Source organism: Podarcis melisellensis (assembly GCF_964234715.1).
Source record: "Podarcis melisellensis genome assembly, chromosome: 9".
Classification (NCBI taxonomy): Eukaryota; Metazoa; Chordata; class Lepidosauria; order Squamata; family Lacertidae; genus Podarcis; species Podarcis melisellensis.
Window position 1 is genome coordinate 77,822,457 of NC_138541.1, and position 19,235 is coordinate 77,841,691.

At 47.2% G+C, this 19,235-nt stretch overlaps 1 protein-coding gene across 2 annotated transcripts in view; it reads left to right on the forward strand.

The window, feature by feature from the left end:
- The window catches only part of PSTPIP1 (proline-serine-threonine phosphatase interacting protein 1), a 48,453-nt gene extending 29,872 nt beyond the window's left edge, over positions 1–18,581 (forward strand). For both annotated transcript variants that reach the window (XM_081925715.1, XM_081925716.1), the window contains exons 7-15: positions 4,096–4,194; positions 5,996–6,041; positions 6,242–6,321; positions 6,641–6,739; positions 7,358–7,454; positions 10,598–10,685; positions 11,913–11,983; positions 14,559–14,659; positions 16,765–18,581. In XM_081925715.1, the coding sequence (XP_081781841.1) occupies positions 4,096–4,194; positions 5,996–6,041; positions 6,242–6,321; positions 6,641–6,739; positions 7,358–7,454; positions 10,598–10,685; positions 11,913–11,983; positions 14,559–14,659; positions 16,765–16,896 (813 nt within the window). In that variant the 3' untranslated portion in view covers positions 16,897–18,581. The remainder of the gene's footprint in view (positions 1–4,095; positions 4,195–5,995; positions 6,042–6,241; positions 6,322–6,640; positions 6,740–7,357; positions 7,455–10,597; positions 10,686–11,912; positions 11,984–14,558; positions 14,660–16,764) is intronic.
- Positions 18,582–19,235: the final 654 nt, after the last annotated feature.

Genomic DNA, 19,235 nt, shown 5'->3' on the forward strand with positions numbered 1-19,235 from the left:
GTTGATGCCCCATGCAGAGACACTGGCCACCCTGTCCAGAATCCACCTTTGACCTTGGTATGATCCATTGAGGTGCGTAGATTTTTAGGATGCTACTCAGAGTAGACCCATTGAAGTTAATCATAGAATCATAGAGTTGGAAGAGACCACAAGGGCCGTTGAGTCCAACCCCCATGCCAAGCAGGAAACACCATCAGAGCACTCCTGACATTTTAAGCCTCTGCTTAAAGACCTCCAAAGAAGGAGACTCCACCACACTCCTTGGCAGCAAATTCCACTGTCGAACAGCTCTTACTGTCAGGAAGTTCTTCCTAATGCTTAGGTGGAATCTTCTTTCTTGTAGTTTGGATCCATTGCTCCGTGTCCGCTTCTCTGGAGCAGCAGAAAACAACCTTTCTCCCTCCTCTATGTGACATCCTTTTATATATTTGAACATGGCTATCATATCACCCCTTAACCTCCTCTTCTCCGGGCTAAACATGCCCAGCTCCCTTAGCCGTTCCTCATAAGGCATCGTTTCCAGGCCTTTGACCATTTGGGTTGCCCTCCTCTGGACACGTTCCAGTTTGTCAGTGTCCTTCTTGAACTGTGGTGCCCAGAACTGGACACAGTACTCCAGGTGAGGTCTGACCAGAGCAGAATACAGTGGCACTATTACTTCCCTTGATCTAGATGCTATACTCCTATTGATGCAGCCCAGAATTGCATTGGCTTTTTTAGCTGCCGCGTCACACTGTTGGCTCATGTCAAGTTTGTGGTCAACCAAGACTCCTAGATCCTTTTCACATGTACTGCTCTCAAGCCAGGTGTCACCCATCTTGTATTTGTGCCTCTCATTTTTTTTGCCCAAGTGCAATACTTTACATTTCTCCCTGTTAAAATTCATCTTGTTTGTTTTGGCCCAGTTCTCTAATCTGTCAAGGTCGTTTTGAAATGTGATCCTGTCCTCCGAGTTTGGTGTCATCTGCAAATTTGATCAGGATGCCCTTGAGTCCATCATCCAAGTCGTTGATAAAAATGTTGAATAAGACTGGGCCCAAGGCAGAACCCTGTGGCACCCCACTAGTCACTCTTCTCCAGGATGAAGAGGAACCATTGATGAGCACCCTTTGGGTTCGGTCAGTCAGCCAGTTACAAATCCACTGAGTGGTAGCATAGTCAAGACCGCATTTTACCCGCTTCTTTACAAGAATATCATGGGGCACCTTGTCAAATGCCTTGCTGAAATCAAGGTAGGCTACATCCACTGCGTTCCCTTCATCTACCAGGCTTGTAATTCTGTCAAAAAACGAGATCAGGTTAGTCTGACATGACTTATTTTTCAGAAATCCATGCTGACTATTGGTGATCACAGCATTCCTTTCTAGGTGCTCACAGACTGTTTGCTTAATGATCTGCTCCAGAATCTTCCCTGGTATTGATGCCAGACTGACTGGGCGGTAATTATTTGGGTCCTCTCTTTTCCCCTTTTTGAAAATAGGGACAACATTTGCCCTCCTCCAGTCTGCCGGGACTTCCCCTGTTCTCCAGGAATTCTCAAAAATGACTGCCAGTGGTTCTGAGATCACATCTGCCAGTTCTTTTAATACTCTTGGATGCAGTTCATCTGGCCCTGGAGACTTGAATACATCTAGACTAGCCAAGTATTCTTGTACTATCTCCTTAGTTATTCTGGGCTGTGTTTCCTCTGCTGAATCATTTGCTCCAAATTCTTCAGGTTGGGCATTGTTTTCTTTATCGGAGAAGACGGAGGCAAAGAAGGCATTGAGGAGTTCAGCCCTTTCTGTGTCCCCTGTTTGCATTTCACCATCTTCTCCTCTGAGTGACCCCACTGTTTCTTTGTTCTTCCTTTTGCTACAAACATACCCATAAAAGCCTTTTTTGTTGCTTTTGACCTCTCTAGCAAGCCTGAGTTCATTCTGTGCTTTAGCTTTTCTGACTTTGTGTCTACACGTGCTGGCTATTTGTTTGAATTCCTCTTTGGTGGTTTCCCCCCTTTTCCATTTTTTGTACACACCCTTTTTTAATCTTAACTCAGTTAAAAGTTCTTTAGATAGCCACCCTGGCTTCTTTAGGCACCTTCCATGTTTCCGTCTCATTGGTATTGCCTGAAGTTGTGCTTTTACTATCTCCCTCTTAACAAACTCCCAGCCATCGCTTGCCAGAAGTCCATCTTCAAGAAACTGCAGTCCGTGATCCTAGAATCCAAACCGTTCCTGTTTACACCATTTGCGAAGCCAGCTGTTCACTTCCACTATTTTTCCCTCTCCCCCTGGGCCACGTCTTTCAACTGGGAGGACAGATGAGATTTCAATTTGTGCATTTAATTGCTTCAATTTCCTGCCCAGAGCCTCGTAGTCTCTTTTGATCTTCTGGAGGCCATTGCTTGCAGTGCCATTGGTTCCCACATGAACCAAGAGGAAGGGCTATTTGTCAGTGGGTTTTATGATTTCTTGCAGTCGTTCAGTTACTTCTTGGATCTTAGCCCCGGGGAGACAGCACACTTCCCGAGACATCTTGTCAGGCCCACAGATCACTGCTTCTGTTCCCCTCAGTAGGGAATCCCCTATCACCACTACACGCCTCCTCTTAGGTTTGGTTGGGGTTCTTCCGTGAGCTGTCCGTTCCAAGGTCGCCTGCACATTCCCTGAGGACTGACTTTGCTGCTTGTCTTAATATACCTGATCGATTGTAATGAGGGAGAGATCCTCAAATGGAGTCTGCTCTTTGTCTTCCATGCTAGGGGAGAGGACTTCAAAGCGATTGTGTATTTCTAAAGAATCAGAGCGAACCCTGGGCCTCCTACTTCTTTGAGTCACATTTCTCCATATATCTGGCTCCTGTGTTGGTGAACTAGACAGGACTAACTTAGGTTCTTCTCTGAGTAGCACTTGGGCCACATTCACCCTATGCATTCAAAGCACTATTATACCCCTTTAAAGTGGTCTAGCTCCTTGCAAAGAATTCTGGGAGCTGTAGTTTGTTCAGTGTGCTGAAGAGGGATTGACTGTTAGACTGCACTGTGAGGGCACTAGGGGTCTCCCTACAACTCTTAGCTCTCTTAACAAACTACACTTCTCATAATCCTTTCGGGGGAAGCTGGGGGCATAGAAAGGGGTGTGTGGCAGGGGCGGACCCCCCGGGTGTTTTCGCTGAGGGGGGTGACATTTGGCAGTCACGGGCAGGCGGTGCACCGAATGTCTGCATTGGCGACTCGCTCCGCCCCCGGCCGCTGGGCGCACCCCAGTGGCTACCCCGCGCCTGGGAGGGCACCCTTTGTGCCCCACCCCCCTCAGGAGTGCACCCGCCCTGGGCAGCGCGGGCATATGCTCCGCCGCTGGGGAAGCCATGACTCTAAAGCAGAATCACAGTGAATCCTACATTGGTAGGGATTCCCAAGGGTCATCTAGTCCAACCGCCGCAATGCAGGCTTTAAATGCAATGCATTTTAATGTCCCTAGGAATTAATGAGCCCAAGTTCGTCAGTGAGTCCATTCCGAGTAGGACTAGCCTAGGACACTATCCTAAGAAGGGCCTTCAGCTTCTGGGGATTCCCTGCTGTCGTGCCGCCAGCTCCCCCCCTCCCTCCCTCTCCTCCAATCTCATTTAAAGGTAAAGGTAAAGGTACCCCTGCCCGTACGGGCCAGTCGTGTCCGATTCTAGGGTTGTGCGCCCATCTCACTTAAGAGGCTGGGGGCCAGCGCTGTCCGGAGACACTTCCAGGTCACGTGGCCAGCGTGACGAAGCTGCTCTGGTGAGCCGGCACCAGCGCCGCACACAGAAACGCCGTTTACCTTCCCGCTAGAAAGCGATCCCTATTTATCTACTTGCCCTTGGAGGTGCTTTTGAACTGCTAGGTGGGCAGGAGCTGGGACCGAACGATGGGAGCTCACCCTGCCGTGGGGATTTGAACCACCGACCATGTGATCGGCAAGTCCTAGGCACTGAGGTTTTACCCACAGTGCCACCCGCGTCCCACCCAATCTCATTTACTTATTTTTTATTCATTTTATTTATTAAATTTATACTGCCCTATACCCATTGATCTCAAGGTGGTTCACAACACATCGACAGTATTTATATCTTTGCCTGCAGTCAAAGAAGTCTTATGAGCAGAAGTGCAGAGACACCGATGAGGCTGAACAGACCTTGGAGAGGATAAGTGCCGTGGGCAACCCAAAGCAAACAGAAAAGGTATCCTAGAATCTCAGTGGTCTTTCAAGGGAGCAGCTGGGCGTTGGGCCTCCAGCAAACGCCTGCTTTTCGCTGCGGTGCTCTCCCTGGTTCCCTGGTTCCTGGGTTGTCCCATTTGACTCAGCTGATGAAATATTCCTACACAGTGGGGAAACTAGGGTGTCATTTCTCCCTTAGCTAGAGGTGGAGGAGAAATTTGGGTTGGCCTGTACAGTGGTGCCTCGCAAGACGAAATTAATTCGTTCCGCAAGTCTTTTCGTCTTGCGAGTTTTTCGTCTTGCGAAGCACGGTTTCCCATAGGAATGCATTAAAAATCAATTAATGTGTTCCTATGGAAACCGCCTTCAGACCAGGTCCGGGGACAGTCTGTCCCCCGACCTCTTCTGAAGGCTGGCGGGGGGCGAAAGTCTTTGCTTCCCCCCCGCCTGCCTTCCCGGGACAGCGGAGATTTTAAAATGCTGGTGGGCGGCAGCTGGCGGGCGGAATTCCTCCGCTGTCCCGGGGCGATTTAAAAGCCCCCAGGAAGGCAAGCAGGGGGGACAAAGACTTTTGCCCCCCGCCCGCCTTCAGAAGAGGTCCAGGACCTCTTCTGAAGGCAGGCGGGGGGCAAAAGTCTTGGCTCCCCCCGCCTGTCTTCAAAAGCCCTCCGGGATAGCGAGAAGCGCTTCCCTGCTATCCCGGACTGCTTTTAAAATGCTGGTGGTGTGGAGCAAAGCCTTCGCTGCCGCCCGCCGACCTTCCTGGACCTCTTCTGAAGGCCGGGGGGGGGGGGAAAGGCTTTGCTCCCCACCGCTAGCATTTAAAAGAGGTCCCCGGAGATTTCCCTATGGGCTTTCTTCTTGCGAAGCAAGCCCATAGGGAAATTCGTTTTGCAAAGTGCCTCCAAAACGGAAAACCCTTTCGTCTAGCGGGTTTTTCATCTTGCGAGGCGTTCGTCTTGCGGGGCACCACTGTATTTTAATACAAACTGAAACACAGCTATCCTTCAAAATTCACAGTTCCCAAGGATTGCTTTGTTAGAAACTTGTCTGCGTGGTCAACAGGAAAATTACCCATTTGTATTTATCTGGTACCCTTTTATTGAATTCGCTAACACAAAAAGAATAATAAGTCTGTTCCTCTTCAGTGCAGATTGGGTTGGCTGTTTTAGTCAGTTGGCTTGCATGCTAAAGATGGTATATTTATTCCTTGTATGGGCTGGCTTTTGATAGTGTTGTATATTGTGCTAATGGGAAGAATTTTGGTAACTACTGAGGGTGGCTGGGTGGGGTTTGGAGGTGATTTGAGCTGTAACTCTGATATATGTACTCTGTATATGTTGTATATTGTTACAGATTTGGGGGGAAGCCTCCAAACCCTAGAAATTAATAAATGGCAGTGTCAGAGCTGCCCAAGGTCCCAGGATTTGGATTATTTGGGATGGGAAGGGAGAAATGCCAGCTGCAGAGGAATTCCTGGGCCAGCCTTGGCCAAATGGGCAGGGATGTCCAGAAACCTTGATGGGAGGAGTCAGTGGCTGGGAGCCGGGGGGGGGGGGCTCTGCTCTGGCTCCACAGTTGGAGGCAGCAATGCTTCTGAACACTAGTTTCTGGAAAGCGCAGGTGGAGAGCAGATTGCTCTTGTACTTGAGTCCTGCTTGTGGGTTTTCCGTCTGGGTATTTGGTTGGACATTGTGAGAACAGGACTAGAGAGGCCATTTTGGCTCTTCTTGTGTTGGCAAGGGTATCCAGTATTTACAATAATTAGCATCCCTTCTCTTTTTTCTGCAGAGCCATGACAGTCTTCTCTTTTTATATTTCAGAGTCAGACCAAAGCAAGGCAGTGCAAAGAGGCAGCAAATGAAGCAGGTACTGTCCAGAAGACCTACAGTAGGTCACATGTGCCCCACACTGCTGGGGCAGGCACAGGTCCTGGCAACCCAGCCATCCAGGAGGGTCTTCCTGTTCTTTTAAGTCCTGGGTATTTTGTCCTGGAGGATTCCTAATCATGGGATGGGGACTTGTACCTCATTGGTGAACACCTCTCATTTGTTTTTCTGCTGCTGCAGAAAGAGTGTACAAGCAGAACATAGAATTGCTGGATCAGGCCCGGACTGCCTGGGAGCAGGAGCATATCAGCACTTGCGAGGTAAGAGGTTTGCATTTGGAAAGCACTTTGTATCCACGGCTCAATATGAGCCGCAGCTTTCGTGGTCCACTGACGCATATGCATTCTCCGTGTTGACATGTGGGACTTCTGCATGCCATGTTGGAATGGGGTCAGGTCCAGGTTTTGCAAAGCCCTTCCGTGAGTCTGCACCACCTTGCTGCAGCAGGTCTCGGGGGCCCCTAGCCGTGGCTCCCCTCCTGAGTGTGGCCCCTTGCCAAATGCCCAAGCTGCCACCTTTGGCCCTGGCGCAGAACACCATGGAGCCCACGGAACCCCCCTTTGTCCTTCATGGATACAGGCCTTCCAGCTCCAGGAATGCGACCGAATCACCATTCTCCGGAATTCCCTGTGGGTCCATTGCAACCAGCTCTCCATGCAGTGCGTGAAGGACGATGAGGTAAGGGAAATGCACGCCAGCGGTGGTTTAGTGGTTAGAATGTCAGCCTAGGACCTGGGAGACCAGGGTTGGAATCCCGCCCCCCCTTGCCATGAAGCTCTCCCCTGGAAGCTCTCCCCTTGGGCCAGCTCTCAGCTTGACCGACCTTACTGGGTTGTTGCTGTGAGGATCCAGTGGGGGGGGGGGAGGAGGGCTATCAACCACCTTCTTGAGCTCCTTGGAGGGAAGAGGGTGGGATAGAAAGGAGATAAATAAAACTGAGGCTAAAGTGGAAGGGAATCCCAGAAACTCAGAAGAGATCCAAGGGATTCCTAGTAACCATTAAACAACAAAATGGCCCAGAGCATTGAGGAAGAGCGCAACACTTTCAACCGCAACTTACCTCCTAAAAACATGTTTTTGTTCTATTTATTTATGAAGCATCTGAAGGTGCTCAGTAGCCTCATCACAATTAAGGCTGCAACAGGCTCTGTCCACAGTCTTAGAATCTTAGCCTCAGAAAAACCCATTTTCAAGGAAGGAACTAAGATGACTGGTGTCAAAAGAAGCTAAAGTTTTTGGTTCATAAAATGTGCTGATCAGGAGCCAACCCATGTCTTCCCTTTCTCGCTCTCCCAGCTGTATGAAGAGGTCCGCGTGAGCCTGGAGAACTGCAACATAGACTCGGATATGAATCACTTCGTTCAGAATAAGATGACTGGGATGGAGCCACCAGGTAACCCAGCTGAGGGAACTTTTTTATTTAGCGTTTTTGGTTATCTGATTGTCACCTCTGAACTCCAGAAAGGAGGGGTGGGAATAAGGGCGACTGACTGGAAGGCCCTTCCCAGGCAGCTAGTCCAGCCCCCGGCTGCTGCTGCTGCTGCTGCTGCTGCAGGAGAATTTCTGCAGGAGCAGCAGCATTGCTTGTAGGTGGTGACTATCCAGCCCCTGCTTATAAGCAGCGTTCACAATTCACCAGCCCCCCGTTGCCCCGGCTCTCATCCCCTTGCGACCAAATGAAGATGCCCGGGGGCTAGAATGGCTCCTGTCGCCTCCACCATCTGGAGGGGCCTCCCTGGGGTCCTTGGATCTAGACTGCTCTCACACACCAGTACCACAACCTGTAAGATCATATCCATTATATTTTATCCACACAATCGGAATGAATTTCAGAAACCCAAAAGTTGTATTCTGGGGGGTGGCAACTAGGCATTCCGTTTTGGCAACTGTAACCTTGGTTTAAGGAGCCATTTGACACCGAGCTTATAGATCTGAATTTCTAACACTGCTTATGAGCTTCTAAGAAAGGAGAGTCCGCCATCTTTCCTAAGCAGCCTCTTCCACTCTTGAATGGCCCACACTGCCAGGAAGCTCACATACTTAGCTGAGATCCCTTTTTGTGGAATTTGAATGTGTTTTGTTTGGATTCAACATTCTGCTGCAGCAGGAATGGGGAACATTCTATCTGGCCCTTGGGGCTTTTCCGACCACCCCCCCCCGACCCCCCTCGTGCCCTCTTCAAAGGGGAATGTCCGGAAGATCTTTTGCTTCCCATTCCACTCCCAAGCCATCACCAGTAGCATTCCCCTGCCAGACCATTAGAAACGTGCCATTCTTAAAATATTGTGAAAGGTTTTAAATGTGAGCTTCAGAGGAGAGAATGACCATACGGTGGGGTGGGGGGAATGGTACAACGATGCTGAGCTGGTTTTTCCCATGCCTTACACCCCTTCTCCATTGCAGCTGCCATTGGCTACGAAAACTACTATCCCATTATTAGATAATACTTTATTCGGCTATAAGCCCACAAGGTAAAACAAATCAATAGATAAAATAGCATTTTACAATCTAAAATATCAACTAAAATATTTCAACGCATGATCTCCTTCACATTACTTACAATCTCTAGATGTACCGTGTTATGGCCTTGAAGATAAAGATGGTGCATAGAGTTTACTGGATTTTTTATAGTAATGCACTCTTTTATATGAAAGAACTGAAATCAGGAATCTAGCAACTTGTAATGTTCTATAAGAGTCAATGTCCTGGAGTAGATAAGCTAGATGTAATTCAGGTGGTTTAGCAGCAATTTCCAGAATGATTGAACTCAGGATCCTTGATCGGGGAACAATGTATAAGGGGCAATTAAACAAGATATGATAGAGGGATTCTATTGATTTGTTGTCACATGCGCATAAAACAGAGGTTTTACCGTTAGAAAATCTATTGCTCAGCACATTTGAGGGGAACACATTAAATCTGGCTCTAACAAATGCGAATTTATGCGAAGCAGCCGATAAAGTAGACAGATATCGAGGTATCTGGGACATAGATGTAATGCCCTGATTTATCGGGGAACATGTACCTCCACCTGTAGTAAGATTTTGTTGCAAATCTACCTCCTCCAATCTTTGTTTGATGACCTTTTTAGCTGTAATTAGATCTAAATTAAGTATATCGGAAGGAGAGATTCCATAAGACAACAGTTTGGAATGGATTTTTGTTGCCCATGGGCTGGTGAATTCATCTCTCCAAAGGCACGGAATAAGATGGTAGTTTGGCAATTTATGCCAAAGGGACAGCCAATAATTAAAGGCATGTCTCCACATCAGAATCTCTAGGGAGGGGATCTTAAGTTCTAGGCGAATGGCAGAGTTGCTTACTCAGGAGGGTAGTTTCAAAAGGCGTCTTAGAAAAAGATTTTGCAATGTCACCAGAGGCAAGAGGTTTACAAAGGCGCCCCATAAAGGGACCGCATAGGCCATAGTTGCAACCACTTTCGCACTATAAACTTTTAAGGCGGATGGAACATGCATAGCCCCCTCAGTAAAGAAGAAGCGTAATAGAGCATAGATAAGGGCTTTAACCTTATTTTGTAAATATGTGATCCATCCCATATTATACTGGAAGTAAATTCCTAGATATTGAAATTTGTAAACTTGTTCAATTGGCTTCCCCTCGAGTTCCCATCTATACAGTTTACGACTCCTGGAAAAAATTAGGACTTTAGATTTGGAATGGTTAATAGTAAGTAAATTTGTTTGGCAGTATAACGCAAAAATCTTAAGGGCCCTCCTCAAACCGATTCGAGAATAAGAGAGGATCACCGCATCGTCAGCGTACAATAATAAGGGGCAGCGATAGTTTGCAAGCCTGGGTGCATGAATGGAGGTCTGGGCCTCAGCTAGGGGCGTTCTCATGTCACTAATATAGAGGTTAAAAAGATAGGGGCAAGGATGCACCCTTGTCATACCCCCTTATTTATTGGTACAGAGTTTGTGAGATCGCCCTCAGGTGTTAACCTCACCCTTGCGGCCGTCCCTTCATGTAATTTAATCATAAGCCACAACAGCCTTTTATCTATGCCCCACTTTGCCAGTTTTTCCCATAACAGCTCTCTAGAGATACTGTCAAAAGCCGCCTTCAGGTCTATAAAAACGGCACATAGAAGACCATGCGTAGGGGAAGAATACTTCCGCGCCAAATGATATAGAATTATAGCATGGTCAATAGAAGCGCGATTTGGTCTAAACCCGACCTGTTCATGGCCTATCAGATTGGAATCTTCGGCCCATTGGGTTAGTCTGGTTAGCAGGAAGCGAGTATAGATTTTCCCGATGATTGATAATAAACTGATGTTACGATAGTTTCCTGGGTCCTCTGGTGGTCCTTTTTTATATATAGGAATTATGATGGACTCCTTCCATGATCTAGGTATCTGGCCCGTGGCATTGATTGCATCAAAGATTTTTGCAAGAATTTTAGCCCACCATGTTGGGTGTTGTTTAATAGCTTCCATGCGGTAGTGGGGGGGGGGAATGGTACAACGATGCTGAGCTGGTTTTTCCCATGCCTTCCACCCCTTCTCCATTGCAGCTGCCATTGGCTACGAAAACTACTATGACCGAGTCCTGACGGCTAAAACCTGCAGCAGCCCCGTCCCGACATGTGGGATGATGAAAAGGTAGCACAGGCCCCTTGGGCAAGTTGAATATGGGGGACTCTCCCAAGAGACTTTGGGGAAGCTTTCTCTGCACAGGTGCAGAGCCATGTGTTTTTTGGGGGGGTGTTTTGGGGAATATGCAGTCACCAGGCTCCCCTCTGTGAGTTAGGACATCTCTGCTATCTTTAAAAAATAAAATAAAATTGAATAACAAAATAATCAACACACAGAGCTTTTGTTAAAGTCAAAAGAAAAATAAAAGGTCAGGAGGGAATAAAACAGATATGATTATTATATTATTAAAATTGGGTACGAAAACACAGCAATTTAAGAGACAGAGAAGCTGCCAAATAAAATCATATTTCTTTTGTAAATCACCTTGAGGTCCTTCTGCAATCAAAGAGTCTATAAATTTTATTAAATAAATAAGAAAGGGAAGGAGTTGGGAAGGAGTTTGCCACCGACGTGACTGCGTTGCCATATATGCAATAAATAACCTCAAAACAGACGTGAGACCAGAGGGATCAGCATCCCCCCCTGGCTGCAGGGAAGGTTGCAGCTCAGTTCCTCTGAAATACCAATGAACACATCTCTCTTGAACCAGTGATCTCGGGTGTCGCATGAACTGTCTCTCCAGGCCTGAGCGATGGCACTATGCCATCTTGATGGCTGGCCATGGGCTTTCCTTCCGACTCTGGGCCCAATCCACCCAGCAGGAAAGGGCAAGGGGACTGACTTTTGCCACTGCTTGCACACTTGGGGAGGTCAGGTGTCCAGGCAGCAAAGGTGAGGCGGGGGCAAGAGTTAGCCTGTGGGATTCATTGCCCCTTCAAGCACTGCATTCTGGCTTCGAGAAGCGTTGATGTATTTCATGGAGGATGGGGCTGCCCATTGATACTAACCAGGACGGCAACATGGAGCCACCATGTTCAGGGGCAGTCTACCCCTGCACAGCAGTTGCAGCAGGAGAGGCCTGTTGCCCTTTTGTCCTGCTTTCCAGAGGCACCTGGTGAAGCAGGCAGGCCTTGGGTCTGATCTAGCAGGGCTCCTCTCCTAAGAGGGGGGCATGGCCAGGCGGCTAGGGAAGTCCTCTGTGGGGGCCCTGATGGGGTCTGGGCGCTGGCAGGGGCCCACTGAGGGTGGCCCTCAACGCTGGCCATGAGTGCAGGAGCCATGATAAATAAGAAAGGAGGGGGCTGGCAATGCCTCTTGCTCTGAAGCTCATCCTGGCTTCTTACGGCTCCACAGGTTCTCTGGATTGCTCCACGGAAACAATCGAAACACCTCTGACAGTATTGTTCCCACAGCTCCACCAGCTGGTATGTTTGTTCAACTGATGTTCTTTTTAGGAAGCTTGCCCACATTTTAAAAGGGCCATTGGCACCTTCTCAGGATTAAACACAAATCCACCCCCTTCACTCTTTTGGGCAGTGCTGTGTTAATCTGTTTAAAGGGACTCAAAGCTTGCAACAGATGGGTGTTTTTTCCCATTCCCCCAAGAGCACTTGATGGAGAAAGGGGGGCCCAGCAGGGGAAGGGAGGGGCTGCTGTTCGCCTCCCGTCAGGCTCTGCTTGCCCTATGTAAGATGGGGGGGCAGGGGAGAGGGAGAGGAACAGTGGCGCCAGGCGATCTGTTTTTGCCCGAGCAATCAAGGCCATCAGCAAAAGCACCTCACAGAGCTCTGCGCAGGCCCCCATCATCAGCTCGTGGCTGGGCGCTTTGGGCACAGAGCTATGCAGTCCCTGGAAACCAGCTGATTATTGCCCCTGGCAAAACCTGGCGCCCCTTTGCAGCTGTGCCTGCAAAGGGCCTTGGGTCCCCCTAGTGGGACGGTGGGCGTGACTTGGCCAAAACATTCTTGTGGGCCACATGGGGAGGCCTGGTGCACAGGGTGCAGCTATTGCAGCAATGCTGTCAAGACTCTGTCTTGCAAAGGAAGTGAAACCTCAGGTCATACCAGCCCTGGAAAAAGCAGGAGCAGGCAGAAGGAGACTGGAGAAACAAAGATTACCTGAGTTTGTTTGTTTTTTAAATAAATATTTATTAGAGTTTCCAATTTAATACAGACATAAAAAGAAAAATACAAAAATATCAAAAAGGGAAAAAAAGAAAAAAAACATTTAAAACAAAACAAAGCATAACATATATAATTCCCATCACTTATTTCCGTTTCAAAACAGCACCAGTCCTTGAAAACATTTGCTGAGGCCAAAATATTTTCTTTGTGCTATGAATGCATCATGGAATTCATGTGGCTACTAAGGCTAAATCTAGATAGACAGGTTCAATTGCACCTGCTGAGCTGCCACCTTGGAATCTTTCAACCAGCAGAAAGCTGCTGATTCATAGTAAAGTTTAAAGTCTGGCAGGGCAAACCCCCCCTTTCCTTAACATCAGTTAGTATTTTAAATTTTATTCTGGGCTTTTTGCCCTGCCAGACAAATCTAGAAATATCTTTCTGCCACTTCTTGAAACAGTCCATCTTGCCCACAATTTGCAATGTTTGAAACGAAAACAATATTCTAGGCAATACATTCATTTTTATAGCTGCAATTCGACCCAACAAGGAAAGCTTCAAATTTGACCATATTTCTAAATCCCTTTTGACTTCTGACCAACATTTTTCATAGTTGTCTTTAAATAAATTCACATTTTTGCTGTCATATTTATCCCCAAATATTTCACTTTCTTAACCACAGTCAAACCAGTCTCATTCTGAAACCTTTCTTTTTCAATTGATGTTAAGTTTTTCTCTAAATCTTTAGTTTTTGACTTATTCAATTTGAATCCTGCCACCTGACCAAATTCGTAAAGATTACCTGAGTTTGGGTTTGGCACAGAAGAGGCGTTGTGCAAAGCTGCCTGCCTGCCTGCCTCCTCCTGCTGCTCAGTGCAGTGTGATGATGACGATGACGATAAACTGTGTATTTAGTTAGTTCATAAGATTCATACACCACTTGAATGTAAAAGAAACCCCTCAAAGTTAACATGCATATTAAGATTACCTCAACTTTCTAAGCATGTGTGGCCTTGTCTAAGCAAGAATATTTTTATCCGGTGCCAAAATGAATGAGTCCAGTGAAGGCGCCTGCTTGATTTCAATAGGCAGGGAGTTCCAAAGATGAGGTGCTGCCACACTTAGGGCCTTCCCTTCCCAGTTGCTGCCGCTCAGGCATCCTTGAAGCCCTCCATGCTCTGAGACCAAAGAGAACCTCCCCCAATATCAGCTGGTGCAAATATTGATATTGATGGAATGCCCTCCCTGCGGATGTGCGTCTCTCTCACCCATGTCTGGAGGAATTTTAAAACACTTCTGTTCACAGAGACTTTTGATGGCTGAAGTACAGTTATTGGCGGCTGTGAAAAAAGTAGCTGTGAGATGCAATTGCTTTTGTTTTGCACTATACAAAGTGTTTGTTGCCTTTTGGGAGGATAGAAATCAATGATCTCTAATAGTTATCCACCCCAGAGAATTAATCTGATTTGGTGTTGCTAGTTTGTTCTGTATAATTTTATGATATTTTAATGATTTTATTGTACACTGCCATGGTAGTCTTTTAATGAGCTGGTGGTTAATAAATACTCATAATAAACAATAAAATCCCTTTTAAAAAATGATCCCATTCTTTGAGGTTTCAAAACAGCACCAGTACTTGAAAACATTTGCTGAGGCCAAAATATTTTCTTTGTGCTATGAATGCATCATGGAATTCATGTGGCTACTAAGGCTAAATCTAGATAGACAGGTTCAATTGCACCTGCTGAGCTGCCACCTTGGAATGCCTCAGTACATTCCTGGGAGTTGCCTGTATAGAGAACAGATTCTTTCCCTTTCTGAGCACTTGCACAGGATCCTTCACCTCTCCAAGCAGTTAACCCCTTTGTTCCCACAGCTGAGAAAGCAGATGGTGTTTATGCAGCAATTCACGTAGCCCAAGAAGAAGAGTTTTCTACATCTGAGGACTACAGAGTCCTCTATGATTACACAGCCCAGGTAAGCATCAACATAGAGCAGGGGTCAGCAAACTTACTGCACCTTGGGACAGTGTCTCCAGCGCTGATCGCGCTACGGGCCAGAGGGCTGGAGGGTGGGGGAGCACGTGTCCATATGCGTGGGCACACACTATTTCCGGCACACTTCCGGGTTGGAGGAGCACCGAAAATAGCTTGTGCGCATGCGCAAGCATTATTTCTGGTGCTCCTCCAACCCAGAAGTGGGCCGGATAAATGAGTCCCTCGGGCCTTATCCTTCCCTTAGTTTGGGGAGCCCTGGCATAGAATCTGCTTAAACAAAATCAATATCAATCTGAACACAAACTCCAGGAGGTAAATGTGGTTTTATTTTTATTGGCTGATTGATTGAATGAAGTGGAGGCCATGCACAGCTGACGTGCTCCCTCGCAGGCCGCTTTCGTGATCCCAAAAACAAGGATGAAAATCCTTAAACACAAAGCCACAAAGCAGTTCCAGTTAAACTATCCCAAGAAATGGGAGCTGCAGAGAGAGCTCTTCCTCTGATCTCTCTGCATGCAGTAGTAGTAGTAGTAATTTTATTATTTATACCCTGCTTATTTGGCTGGGTTTCCCCAGCCACTCTGGGCGGCTTACAGCACATAAAAAATTGGAAAACATTAGACATTAACAATTTCCTGATACAGGGTTGCCTTTAGATGCCTTCTAAAAGTCAGATAGCTGTTTATCTCCTTGATATCTGATGGGAGGGCGTTCCACAGGGCGGGTGCCACTACCAAGAAGGCCCTCTGCCTGGTTTCCTGTAACCTCACTTCTCACAGGAGGGAACCGCCAGAAGGCCCTTGGAGCTGGACCTCAGCGTCTGGGCAGAATGATGGGGGTGGAGACACTCCTTCAGGTATACTGAACCGAGGGCCTTTAGGGCTTTCAAAGTAAGCACCAACACTTTGAATTGTGCTCAGAAACGTACTGGGAGCTAGTGTAGGCCTTGAAGAAAAATCAGTGACAGGAGACATCAGCTGAAGCCCAGGAGCGCAGCAGAACTACCTCGAGATCCCTCACTCCAGACTCCAAGGCAAAGAGCCCGCGGGTAGGATTTCCTAAAGCCCCACTGCTATCAGAGCTGGTTCCTGGGCAAAGCGACAAGCCCCTGGCCTCACAGGGTGGCTGGGAGCAGGGCTGTTGGGTCCTGCTGCTGCTGCTGCTGCTGTTCTCCAGAATGCTGCAGATGGTCTTCATGTTGGGAAGTTGAATGGCAGCTCCATCAGCTGCTAGAGCTCCAGGTAAGGAAACGCTTTGTGGGCGCCAAAGTCACAAGTCAGCAATGAGCTCCGTCTGGGCGCCTGGTGCCCAGAGCAGCTTTGGCTGCTGTGCATGTTCACAATTTGATTTGGGTCATGGTAACCAGGTTATAGAGTTTAGCATACATTAATGAAAAGGAAGGCCATCACCTGATTAAAGAAACGTGTTGATCTATCAACTAAGTTATAATTAATTGGTCAGTCAGTCACTTAATTTTGCTTAAGGTTGTGCTTGTTACTAAAATTAACAATATGAAAAAGGGGGAAGAGGCTGGAGGGGCTCCTTGGCCCTTTATGGTATGCAGGGCCGGGGGGGGGCACTTCAAGGCCACAGGCTGATTGTGGCCCTCCAGGTCTCTTTACCTGGCCCTCCAAACTCTTCCCAGGCAACACTCCACTTCCCAGCCACTAGCTCTGCTTCAAACCTGGAATGTTTTTGCCTGGCATGAATGTGTCCTTGATATCCGATAACCTCCCTTGCTTGTCTGGAGAGTGTGTGTGTGCAGAAGCCTGTCTAATGTGCAAAGGAAAACTTTAGTCTTGTTACTCCACCCACTTTTGCCTCTGGCTGAGCAAGGTTGCCCACCCATCAGAGCACCTGTAGCTGCACCTGGGTGGGACTGGGCAGCTCCACTCCCAACTATAGGTGTGGGAAAAGCATGGACCAACAGCAGCAAAATGCTGTCTCCACCTGAACAACAAGGGAGTCAGGCAGAAGGGATCTGGCCTAGCCTTCTACCTGGGATGGTGATGGAGAAGCCTGGGACCTTCCAGCTGCTGCTGGAGCAAATGTCTCTTCAGTCCTCCATTTGTTCTCTTTTTCTAGAATGAGGATGAACTGGATATCCAAGCAGGTGATGTCATCTCCATCATCGAAGTAGGTGATGATGGCTGGTGGACTGCAGAACAGAACGGAAAGCAAGGATTTGTGCCTGGGTCTTATCTGGAAAAACTTTGATGAGAGGAGCAACCTGGAGTGTTTGGAATTTCCCTTCTCCAACCCCCCCTCCAGATATGCCTTTTAATAATTTTTGTGAATGTCTTTAAATGAAGAGCTATGGGTCTACACTTAAATTTAACAGAGATTGCTGCCTAGTGTCCCATGCTGCTAAAAACAAAACAGCACAACTACAAGATACACCCCTATCTATTTTAGCAGGCTTTGGTAACTTGCAGTCTTCCTGCTGTTGCTGAACTGCAACTCTTTGTCATCCCTGACCACTGGTTGGGTGTGATGGGAGTTGGGAGCGGCGCAGGTTAGCAACCCCAGGTTTATGATTTCTAAGATGATGGCCTCATAAGGGATCCACAGAGGACCTCTCTAAAAGACCCTTTTGTTGCAACACAGCCCAACTGGGCAGCAACGCAGCCATTTCAAGTGCCACTCTGGAGGGATGTCTTGGTGCTGGTGTCGTTCCTCTTCTCTCCAGCGGACGGAACCCAAAGCACATAGATCAAACCAGCCCTTTCCTGGCTCTGCAGTTGCCCCCTGGAAATGAGCTGTCATTGGAGCTGCACTCAGCAATCATTCAAATTCTCAGCTGCCTGGGATCAAAAGCTCCTTTGGAGGGGGATGAAATGCACTTGCAGTTGTTCCACTGGGGTGCCAACACTGGTTTCTGCCGCAGCTTGAGTTTAGGGTACCAGCAGCTGAGAATTTGAATACAGTGGTACCTCGGTTTTTGAATGTAATCCATTCTGGAAGACCGTTCAAGTTCTGAAACATTTGAAAACCGAAAACTCAACAGCTGACAGCTAGGCCTCAGGATCTTGCACTCAGCGGAAGCCGTGTGGCATGTTGAATTTCCGAAGCATCTACTTCCAGGTTTATGGCATTCGAAAACCAAAATGTTAGTCAACGGAGATGTTCAAAAGCCGAGGTACCACTGTACAAGTGGCAAGCAGCAAGTGGAAGGCCTGAGAAATACTCCCAGGGACCCCTCTTGCAATGACACGCCAGACCGTTTCTTTCATTAGATAGAAAGAAACCCATCCTGTAAATTATTTCAACTTGCAGATTCCTGCAGGTGTCCTAAGGCCACTGACGTACTCATCTCCCAATGGAAGCCAACTATGTATGCACACCCTGAAGTCTCATGCCCTCCACAAATTTGCTCACGGGTTGGATAGACTGAGCAAGGGCCTTTTTGAGCCCCTTCTGAGCCATCCACACCAAACTATGCCAGCATTTATTTGCCGCCCAGTTGCACCACATGCAGGAGCTACACGAGGAGAGAGCGCAGAAACAAGTCACCTGGGAACTCAGTCCAGCTTTGCTCTGGAGGCCCAGTTTGCTTGCTTTGGGAGGGAGGTGGGAGAGCATCTCCTGTGTTTTGGGGTTGACTCTAAAGGTATAGAAAGGAAGCAGGTGCCTTTAATAAATGAAAAGGGAAGGAGACAAGAATGGTCTTGTAACCTGACAGGGTTGTGTGAGACGGCAAGTGATGTGAATACTGAGAGTAATTTATGTTTTAAACAAAAAAGTCAATGAATTTTCCGTGTTTCACTGATGAAAGTTATGTTACAAGTAAAACATTAATGATGTTATATTTTTAAAAATGTAGTCTAAACTATTTAATTGCAGACATATCATTTAACAGCATATCCAAAAGTTTTAAAATAATAAAAAATAGATTGCAATGAGCAGAATGGTGTAATTTTCTGTTAAGCTCTCTTAGCTTGTCATTTTACAGAGTTTGGACAGGACTTTTTGCTGTTCCAAGACCACCTAATACTACTATAGCTGCCTAATTTCCCATGGCTAAATTACCACACCACTACATCCAATTCATGCAAACCATGTATCATGTGTCTTTCAGCTACGTTTATCTCTTGTCCATCCAAATATGGCTGCACAATGCCAAGTGCTCAATTCAGAGGAACAGAAATGTTAGGAGTAAGAGGGGCTTCCTTCTCCCTAACGCAGGAAATTCCAATGACTACATTTCTTCCTCTTCCCGCAGGCATTATAGAGAACCTTATTAAAATGTTAAGAGTCAATCCTTCTCCTATTTTCTTCTTCCTCAGGTGAGTCTGCCACTGTCTTCACTTGCAGTTATGGATAAATCTTTTAAGATACATGCACTTCAACTACTGCTCTTTCAATAGAAAAGGACATGAAAATAGGCTTATTTCCTTTGAAATAACATGGGTGTTTATTAGCTGATGAGCTTGGAAAATAAGGCCTGTCACTGGTGCAGCTTAATCCCTACTTCAGTCAAAACAAAAGCCTCTGGTGAAGGTTTCTTTGCAGCTGGAGCCAGAGGAAAGCTGGTTCATTTGGCTCCCTCGTCAGGA